General features: G+C 38.6%; 1 protein-coding gene across 1 annotated transcript; it reads right to left on the bottom strand.

Annotated features, from left to right (window-relative positions):
- Positions 1 to 1,075: 1,075 nt before the first annotated feature.
- On the bottom strand, positions 1,076 to 10,596 carry LOC309587356 (nephrocan-like; the record flags this gene model as incomplete). The annotated part of the gene is made up of 4 exons (XM_082305473.1): positions 1,076 to 1,523; positions 3,494 to 4,395; positions 9,406 to 9,550; positions 10,574 to 10,596. 4 exons carry the CDS (start codon positions 10,594 to 10,596, stop codon positions 1,076 to 1,078), a joined length of 1,518 nt encoding a protein of 505 aa, XP_082161599.1.
- Between the last annotated feature and the right edge of the window lie 506 nt (positions 10,597 to 11,102).

Raw genomic sequence — 11,102 nt, forward strand, 5'->3', positions numbered from 1 at the left:
GATTACTGTTTGTAAGTCACTGGGTTTAGTGGTCTCGGTAATCCAATTTTGTTTAGTTTTCAAGCACTTTGGGAACCGCTTGATAAAATTTGTATGTACATCAGAGTTGATGCGCATGCTATTAAGTCCTATTTTTGCGTGCAAAAGTGTGGAACGTTCCTGCCAGTGAAAGGGGGCACTTGCAGTGTGTACTCCCACGTGAAGTACACCTAACCTAAACGTATACACGCAGCATCTTGAGCTATATTGTAGTCAATCAGCTATTTAGCTACCAAAATAAACTCTTCCAAAAACTGTGTCTCACTTGGTCTTATCCTAGTATTTGCCAGAGGCAGAGATCTATTTCCTGAGAATCTGCCGCCTTCTGTTTACAACAAGAGAATCGGGTCAAATTGATCCCAGTGTTTTTATTCCTCACTATTAATTAACTTTGGAACTAGTATTAAATCTCATCAACCAGGACACCGATTCTTCTGTTTGTTGCACTTGCTGTGATGAAGATGAGCCTTCTCTGTTTTGCCTGGAGCTCAGCTAATTTAGGTCTAATGTCATTTAAATTAGTCTAAAAGAAACAAAAGAGGCAAATATTTCAGGAAATTCATTTCTCAAAAACAAGAATCTCTGAACAATCCTGAGAAATTGCTTGCACCGGTGTAACCCTCCATCTCAAACCACACACCTGTGAGTTTAAATGTGTTGAATGCCAGACCCCTAGTAATAGCACCTTGTGGTATTGCAGGATTTTATTTATGGGGGTTTTATGAAACTATAAGAATGCTCTACTATAAAAAGGTCCATACAGAGATACAGACTGCTTTTCTAGGAGACAGTAATTGTATTCTTACTTCCCTCTAACTACGTAGTACTAATGGCATAGAAAAACTATTTTTTTTATGATTTTCTGTTTACAGTGGCATCCTTCCTATAGCCTTTCTGTCACCAGCTATTAAGTCTTATAGTACAAATTAAAGAGGAAAAGTTAATGGCAGACCAGCAGGCTGGTTGTCAGTAGCAGCGCTGGTGGTAGCGGGCAGCTCTGGACGACTTTAAGGTTCACCATAGATTAACCATGGGGTTAATCTAATTCATAATCATAGTAGTCATCATCGGTGTTTACTCCAACGCTGGAGGCCTCATTGGGTTTCATTTTCTTTCTGTCCTCTTTGCCCCTTTCCATGGAAGACAGATTATCTTCACACTGCTGCAGAATCTTTTTGGAAGACATCCAACTTTCTCCTCGGCTTTCTGCCGGCGCCGCGCACTCTCCTCCCCTGACATCTGTTCCTTTGGCCACCAGCGCTCTTCTGGTTCTGAGGAGGTCACAGGTGCAGTTCCAAGGGTTTCCGTCTAAATACAGATGACGGAGACGAGGTAAATACTCTAAGACTTTGCGATCCAAGGCAGATATCTTGTTGTTCCGTAAATTTAGAACCTGAAGCTGTTTCAAGTCCTTCAGCTCTTGTTCTCCAACATCCTCTATGTCATTTCCCTTTAGATCCAGTCTAGCAAGGGTGTCTGGAAGTCTGAATAAAAATAAAACAACACAAATGTGTTATGTTCATCATATTGATTCTGGTTGTGTAAGCGGTATTTGGTGGTGGGTATTTGCCCAGGCACATCTGACATATCAAGTATAACTATTACTAAGAAAAATGCAGTCTTCTGCAAAAAAGATGTGGTCCTGAAATTTTCATGTTATTTTTTTGTTAAGTTACAGGAATACTGTCTATGCGCACTTGAACTGTTTTCCTGAATTATTGCTGTGACCTGTACTGACTCTCCTTCTGCAACTGAACTAAACAGCAATTTTAGTCCTACTGTACTATGAAGAAAGTTGTATGTTCAATTGAATGTCAAGCTTAAAAATGCATTTTGTGCTCTTTAATGTCATAAGTATGCCAATGACCAAATTATAGCAGCATTAAAGACCAAAAGTTTAGAGAAGCATGGCAACACTGTTCCTTCAAGTACTTCTTGAAGGGCATCTATCACCTCTCTGGGCAACCTGTTCCAGTGTTTCACCACCCAAGCGAAGTGGATTATTTTCTTCCCAGAAAAAAACAAAAGAAGCTTTCTTTCTCCTCATTCCTGCCGAATAACTGCTAAGAACCATTAACTGTGCTACGGTAACTGTATTTTTTAGCCTTTGACACCAGTGACTGAGTTCTCAGATAACTGTCAGAAGTAATACTTTTATTTCTGTATATCCGTATGTACCTGGTGATCAGCAGACAATTAAATTAAGTACATAAATTTTACTTCATGTCATTTTTTCCCTCTTTTATGTTTACAGTCTCCCCTTGAAATCTATATTCATTGCTGAGTTGAAAATAAAAGTCCCCAATATCTCCTTAAAAGCCGTACTGTTTGAAGGCTAATAGAGAACTCCTTCCTGTTAATTCTCTTGACTACAAAGGTTGTAAAATAAGATGGATTAAACAATACTAAAGTAACTAGAAAGCATTAAACATTCCTGTCAAGCTAGACTGAAATCAACTATTTATACACCACTAAATCACTTTCTGATTATAAAGCTGCTGCCAAATAGATTCAAATGCTAAAGGACCTGATGCTAAACTAATTGAAATTTTACTGCATTATTTATTTGGGCTAGTTAAACCTGTCCACAAGCCATAAAAATAAAATTTAATAGTGCTGTTGTGTTAAAGAAGTTGATGTTAATGGAATTACTTTGCTATTTTTATGCCATCTTATTGCACAGCTTTTTGAAATAATGAAATTGCCACTTCATATCAGACTAGCCTCCATTTGGCTTAATGTGCCATCTCTGGTAATGGCCAGGACCAACACTCAGATGAATGTGAGAGAACCTGTAAGCGGGGCATTAATGAACACAGTGTGCCCAAGGGATGTTTCTTCTGGGCTCCTTTGACTAGAATTCTGCTTATAGCCTGAAGCTGGAGAGCTTACGTGCGTTCCAAATACTTTGTAATGTGTGAATTCAATGAAGTTGGAAATGCTAATATCCACTGAAAAAGCGCATTCTTTTTGACCAGACTCAGCTCCTGAAATCTTAATATTTTAACAGGAATAAACTCAGTGTGGCTTGGTAGAAACATCAGCTTTAAAATTTCTGTCTTTCCTTTTTATTGAATGCTCTATTAATTTTGTGTTATGGGAGAAGATAAATCTAAGCAGCAGTATAACTTCTCTGTAATCATTGTTATATTCTCCTAGCAGGTTCCTCTTATTCGTGTACTAATTAAACAAAGTAGTCTCGCTGGCAGGGAGAGATGTGAAATGAGTAGATTCACTGGGGGCCACAGATATAATGAACACAGCTCTACTTCTATGCTGAGACTGCTTACAAGAGTGCTAATTAGCACCAGTTATGGCAGTGGGATTATGGTATGGATAGACTTCTACCATGACTGGGTCTGAATGCAAATTTTTTTCCAGTTTGGCCCTCATTCTCATAACGTAAGGAAGGAGAGCTGACACCTGGGAACCAGCTGTCCCCGGATTCACTTGCCTCAGCGGAATAGAAATGAGGAGATTCTGTTCCAGTGCCAGATTCGAAAGCTGTGCACACTGCTGAAGGGCTCCTGCCTCAAACATGCTAACAGCGTTGTTGTCAAGAAACAAGTGCTTGAGGTCTTGTAGTCCTTGGAAGTCCTGTGCCGTCACCCTTTGAATCAGGTTATCGCTGCAGTCGAGCTTCTGCAATCTGCCGGGCAGCCTGAGCGGCATAGTGTGGAGCTGGTTCTTAGACAGCTCCAGTGTCGTCAAGTTAGGAAGAAGCTGGGCACCATCTATTGACGTTAGCTGGTTTTCTGACAGGAAGAACTCGGACAGGTTTTCTAGCTGTTTCATGTCTCGAAGTCTTATTGTTTTGAGTTGGTTTTTCTCTAATTTTAGTGACACCAGGGATTTAGGTAGGTCAAGAGGCACTTTTGTCAGAAAGTTGCCACTTAAACTGAGAAACTGTAGATTTTGGAAAGACGCAAAGAAGTTGATTGGGAACGAGTTCAGTTTATTATCAGCCATGCTCAGGTACTTCAGCCTAGGAAGCTTAAGCGGTGCAGACACAGATTCCATGTTGTTGCCGTCCAGAATCAGGCTTTGTAAATTGCACAGGGAAGAAAATACACTGGGAGGCAGAGTCGCAATCAAGTTGTTCCGAATATCGAGCACCCTTAGTTTCATCAAACCTTCAAAATCAGACGCATGCAGAGTGTTGATGGAGTTATCAGCGAGTTTTAAAATTTCAAGGCCAGATGGGAGGAAGGTGGGTATTTGCGTTAGCTGATTTTTGTAGAGTTCCAGGGACTTCAAGGTGCTCAGAGCTTTGAAAGTGTTGTTTTCTATTGATTCTGTGCCACTGCATGACAGGACAAGCTCTTCGAGGGCTGACATTCTCCTGAAGTCAGTAACCTTAAAAAGAAAAAAATAATTCATGTGGTAATACACCGTCTATTTATGGATCTCCCCACTGGTTACTTCTTCTGGATGCTCTGACAATTGCTAGTATATATTGAGAAACGATATATTTAGAATGAGAAACTAAGAGAAATGGTAACAATAGAGGTGTTACTATAAGCACCTGCGGTTTGCCAGTATTTACTCACATTTCTATAATTTTGTTGTTTAAGTCCATGTTGTGTCTGTTTTTGAGCAAACACACATGTTTGAAGAAGGAATATTCCTTTTATTTCTGCCTGGTGGATAGCCTATGTAAAATGGAGAGCTAATATCACCAGTGGCAGAAATCTTTGCAGAGAGTAGATGGTTGCTAATGTTCACTGTGCTCAACAGAGCTTGCTGGAGCAGTTTTGAGTTCATCATACAGCCGTTTCCATATATCAGCAGTATTGTCACTGTAGCGTGTGTTCCCCAGAGGAAGGACACATGGGTGTCAGCACCTCTCCCTACTATAAAGTTTTGACAGGAAAGTAAAATCCGACGCTTGTATTTCTTCTCTCCCCCCGCTATGTCCCCTTTTCTTTAAAGTAAAAACCTCACATATTAAGGTGGCCAAACCAAAACTGTCAGATCAGCTTGGTCTGAAAATCACCCCTGTGGAACAGATTGCGTTTACGGGAACTTAGTTTTTGTTAGCTGGTAATAAACAGATGCTTTGCAGCGGTAAATGGAACTTAGATGTTGACTGTGACTATAATATACAGAGGCATACTAATTGTTTCATTATTTTTCTGCTCTGTTGGAACCTGCTTGTTTACCAAGCTTGCCATCTTGTGTCTCAAGTTAAGAAGCAAACGTAAGTGAATCTGGCGGTTTCCTCTAAGCCGAGATACGTGGAAGCATGCAATGAGGGTGAACCCGGGAGTTCTCCAAGCACTCCAGTTGCTTAAACAGTAGTTTTCTGAAATTATCAGAGATGCTGCCCATTGACCTAGGTGCTTGATTTTTAAAAATTCATTTATATGGGAATCACAGAAAGCTCAGAGCAAGATGAGCAAGTGTTCTGCATGGGAGAGGGGGGAAGGAGTGTCCTCATCCATTTTCCCCTCCCATGTCCAATAAACATCTCACTACAGGTCTCAGGAGTACCACACCAGTAAGGGATGTTAAACTAACACTATAGTCTTCATGCTGTTTCCCCCAGGGCTTAGTAGCTACCAGCGCATTTTACTCTCATTGAGAGAAGCTATAAAGCATGTTCTACAGCATAACCCCTCATCCCAGTCAGGAATCTACATGGAAGGCAGTACAAGTCCTTTTGCAGCGCAGGTGCAGGTACTGGGTAGTAATTTTGTTCTATGATCCTGATTGAATACGTTTGGCTACCACACTTGTGTATGTGAAATCAACTTGTAAAGGTGACTGTTAGAAGATTCCTTCCAGCTTCATTTATCCAACTCTTGCATGTTTTTGGGTTATATCTCTTTACCTTAGCTACAAACTCTGCATTTTAACTTCTGTTAAAATTAGAGGCCACACAGCTGTGAGAGAGGAGTCGGATTTCATTTTGCTCTGGGATCCTTAGTTGTCACTATCTTCTGATTACATTTATTCTGTCTTGTAAAGTAATTTCTGAGCATTGCAAGATTTGAGGCAGTTAGTGAGAAAGCATAGATATGGAACCTCTACTGATGCAGGTTTCTCCATCGATTACGTTTAAGTTCAATGAGGGAATGTACCTCCATAAAAAACCTTATATTCTCAACAGTAAATAACAAACCTTATATTCTCAACAGTAAATAACGAAGTTGCCCATTTTCTATTTTTTCTATAAATGCAGATTTGTTATATATATATTGCTATATAGCAATTATAGAATTGCATGTCCAGTTTTGGTTATGATTAGGAGGCTAATCTTGCAAAGCTTTATCATGAGAGGTCCCATAGGAATGAACGGCATTGCTCAAGAGCAGAAAAGCATAGTCGTATGTAAGTGATAAAACAGTCTTAAGGAAATGGAAACAAATGTGAACCTTCATAAGTTCAACACATTTTCTCCCATAAGTTCAAAAGCAATATTTCCTGCTTTTCCTCAGTTGATTACTGTATGTCTCTAAGAGGTTTAATTTTCATCTTATTAAGTGACAGAGAGCTACGTGAAGGTCAGTGTACAGACGTATGTTCTGTAATGATGTTAGGCTTCTTAATGTGGATTATTATAATTTCTATTTTCCACATATTTGGTATGCTTTGCCAGGCTTTGTGACTGTGCTGTTTTGAGACTTAAACATTTATCCATGCTGTTACAAACCACCCAGTCTTTCTAATATGAATCAAGACATATTTGAAAGCCTGTATCAGCTCTCTTTTTGCTATGAAGTGATGTTTTGTTTTCTAACTGGACTGCCTGTAAAGTGATACTAATATAGTTTTACATTTTAAAAAGTAGATCTCCTGCAAATGGGTCTAAGATACTGTTATTTTAATAGAAACATTTTAATCATTTTGTCATTTTTTTTAATGGCTTTTTTTTTGCTTTTAGAATTTTTGTGACCTGGGATTTGTTATAAGCAGTTTCTTAAACCAGCCCCCTGTTGTGGGGGCCAGATAAACAATTTCTTTTAGCAGATAAAACCCCAGGTATTAATATAGCTAGAAATAAAGTAAATCTTAAAGTGAGAGTAAACAGGTCATAGTTGGTCTTCAAATCAAGGAGGAGGCAGAAATTATTTTTAAAAAGATGCTAAAAATAATCTAGTTTTGTTATTATGAAGTCTGTTTACAACAAACCCCAATTTGTAAAAATACCAAAAGCAAAAATCCCAGCCAGTGTTTTCAATGATGATCAACCCCGTCAGAACAAACACAAAGTTGATCTGGGTAAAAAGATCTACCTTTTTTCTTGTTTTTCTTCAAACCATACTGTATTTAGCATACAAACAGATCTTCTTTTCTTTTTCATTTCTTCACAATTTTAATAATAACCAATGCAAAATAATGTCCAAAAGTAATTGTGCTCAGTTTGAAATAATATTTGTTTATTCTTCTGAGGCGGCTAACTGCCAAACCATACTAAATGTGAATGCTTACATATAAAAGTCTCCTGGAAGTCAGCTGTGGAAAGTTTAGGCTTCCATTCAACTTCTTTTTGAAAATACTTTATTTTCTCTAAGATTAGGCAAACGAAGAAATTTAAAAAGCAAAAAAACCAAAGCAAAACCCAACCCCATAGAGTTCTTTTAGCACTTCCAGACGTGTACTTTACAAGCAGAAATCAAAACCTGTTTCTACAAGCACTATGATATATGCCAGTGGGATTGCCTAGCTGTGTAAAATTAAGTATATGTATTTATGATGTCAAGACCTCAGAAGCATAATTTGTTGCATGGAAAGAAAAGTGAAAAATATACTCACAGACCCAGCCTAAGCTTAAGGAAAGAATCTACATAACTACAGGGAGATAGCATGAAAGGACTTATTTTCTTTCAGTGCAAAGTCAGCAGTAGAAGTAAGCCATATTGATTGCTCAGTTGAATTAATGTATAAAGTGAAAAACGCTCTCCTTAGATGGTTTCACACACTATTTGTTCTGAACAGTCATAAAACATTTATTCCACTACTCTGTTCACTTATATACAACATTTAAATGCTTTATTACACCTGTCGTTTGCTCTAGTCAGAACCTAAGGCCACTTTCCTAGTATCTGAGGAGGAGCTGACAGGTATGGGCACCTAGCCTAAGAAAGGAAAAATGGCTTATCTTCCTTATCTCGGAAAGAAAATAATCGGGACGGGGGGGTGTGCACAGAAAATGTACTTCCTAATAAAGAATTCATTTGACAGATCTTTTGTTTAAGTAGAGCACATCAATATAGCTAAATCACACCAATGAGCTGCTTTACCTCTTGTAGGTTTGGGAGCTAAACCAAGAAAACCAGAGATATTAGTAGTGGCTAAAAGAGAAGTAAACTCTTTCTCAGAGTTAAATTGTAAAATTACTGACTGTTTCTCAGTGGGCAACAGGTATTCCAGATGCTGCTTTAAGCTGCCTTCTAGCCTATTTCATTCAATCCTGAGAGCAAAATAAAAGATGCATTTCAGAGCAGTTATATTCTTTGTAAGAGGCCAAGCATACTGAGGAGAAAATATATCTCCTTTGAACTGAAAATTTCTTATTATTTGTAGTAAATTGATACACAGCAAGCATGTGTAATACAGGTGGTTGTATTTCCCTTGTGTCTATCTATAGAAGTTGAATTTATTAAATAAATATATTTCAGGGTAGGGAACAGAGAAGCACCGTTCCAGAGTGCAGTGCAAAATGAGCATAAACGGATCATGCCTTTAATAATGTGATCCAGTGATGCCTCAAGAAACCCAGAACAAAATTTTTTAATAACACACATAGCTGGCAGCTTCAGTTAGAAGCTGCTGTTGTTTATATGGGTTATTAGATAGGTCTAGCATTGCTTTTAGAAACATCTCACGCTCTGCCTTAGACTCTAACTTACTTACTCCCTCTGCCATTTCTAATACAGTTGTACCTGACACTTGCAACTCAAGAGAGGGAAAAGAACTTCAGTTGCATTCATTAGGAAAATGATTCTAGCTACATAAAACCTTTCCATTTACTGTGAAAAAGTATTATATTGTATCAAAAGTAGCAAAAGATTTTACCAAGTTGAAAAATGACTCTGGAAGTCGATGGTTATTTGACCATATAAAAAACAAGTCAATATTTGACTCCTAGTTGTAAATTACTATTTTGTGAGTTGCATACAAAATATCATTGTGGCAGTGTGAAATGGTGCTCAGAGACTGCAGGATAATGAAAACACTATAGAAATATATTTACATATCCTTAAAAAGTAAGTAAAAATAAAACCAGATCTGGCAGCATTTCATCAGTTTTTAGAATGTGGAATAAGATTCTCTCTTCATTTGAAAGCCACCACCATCTGGGAAGCACAGCTTTCGGTTACAGCACACTACAGAAAGTATTTTTACTGGATTTTTTCCTACCTGGAGTTGTTTAATTTTGCTGTGACTGATGTAGAGTCTCCTGGTGGTAAAAGGAATCTCTCTGGGGATCTCCGTAGCTCTGTAGCATTGCACTGACTGGGCAGGGTCGCAGCTGCATCTTCTTGGGCAAGTGGTACTTAGGCCACTGTGAAAAAAAAAGAGGAGGACTAAAAGGTAAGATAAATACATCTTCCAAAACAGGAGCTCTGAAATTGTCTCGGCAACATACAGCTTGAATTAAGCACCAAAGTCCTTTTATACCATGAAATCTGATAAAAGGATATTATGACTGTGTATTTTATCCCAGTGAAAAAACAGCAAAAACAATACCGTAATTTGCCTGGGTTAAAATGTTGGCAGGCATTACAAAGAGTGAGAAACTTAAACAGTGATAAGGTGCCTTTACATCTGTAGGTATGCGAAATTAGTGTTATTTATTACCTGACATCTAATCTGCAAACATCCATATTATCTCCAGTTTCCTAGTTTTGTTAAATGTGACACCACAGAATTAGTGGAGAAAAGATAAAGAGCTGTTTTATAGTGGGGCTGTAAAACCTTTGTATCTTCTATGACCCAGTATTAGAAACAGTAAAAACACAACTACAACCAACACCGATGCTTTTTCACTCTTCCCCTTGCATTATTCAGACCCCCCAAAAAACCCCAGAACTCAGGCAGCTAGTATTTTAAAGCTAAAACATTCTATTCACTTTCTGAGTATCTGTGGTAAAGCTGAGGGCTGCTGGTTGGTACACATTTTTTAAAGATTGGACAAAAATCTAAGTTACCCGTGTTTGTGTAATTCCCATAAATCAAAGTTTAATTATTCTTGCATTTGAAAATTACAAATGTGAAACGCTTGAAAGCGTTTAGTATAAATCAAATGGTAGATGATCAATAAGACCTATTTACCTCATGACAGATGGAGAACGCTAAGGTTCCCATCAGAGTTTTCTCTCTACTTATTAGTGCTTCTCTCACATATCTGCTAGCTGTGCCAGCTAGAGATGTGAAGTTTTGAAAGGCTTACAGCTTGGCTTGTGATTATTTTACGAACTTTCTTTGCATTGTTTTTTTCCCTTGTTCTCGGCAATTTACATCATACGAAGCAGTGTACTTAGGAAACCTTTGTATCTTATCATACCGATCTGCTTTGCGCTGTTACCTGCTTGCTTCCATCCTCTCCATCATATCTTCAGTAGTAGCTATTCCTATTCCTTGCACGCAGAACTAGGCCAGTTATTTTTCCAAGCAGAAGACAATGTCAAGTTGATTTGACAAATGGATAACTGAACCGGGGTCTGTCCTCGATGGGAATGCCTATTGGATGCAGCTGGGTTTGCACGGGACAATTGCCATATTCCCTCCTGGAGATCCTTCTGTCTCCTTAATCCGCTACGCTGCGAGTACGGAACTGCAACCCAGCATCTGCTAAACTAAACAGCAAGAGCAGAAACCTTTGCCTAAAACAGCCTGTCAAATTGGCACGTTTAACAAGCTATACAGAAAAATCCTGCCTGACTTATGCCATAGTGATCCGTTGAGCAACATGAGTGGGTGAGCAAGATTAGCAATGGTCCTTTAAAAAAAAAATATTTTAACATATCTTGACTTAGGGTTTGGTACCTGGTTTGTGGTTTTGCTTCCACCGCCGCCCCCCCCCCCCCCCCCCCCCCGAAAGAGTCAAAGTACCC

Source organism: Platalea leucorodia (genome assembly GCF_965183815.1).
Source record: "Platalea leucorodia genome assembly, chromosome: 3".
Classification (NCBI taxonomy): domain Eukaryota; kingdom Metazoa; phylum Chordata; class Aves; order Pelecaniformes; family Threskiornithidae; genus Platalea; species Platalea leucorodia.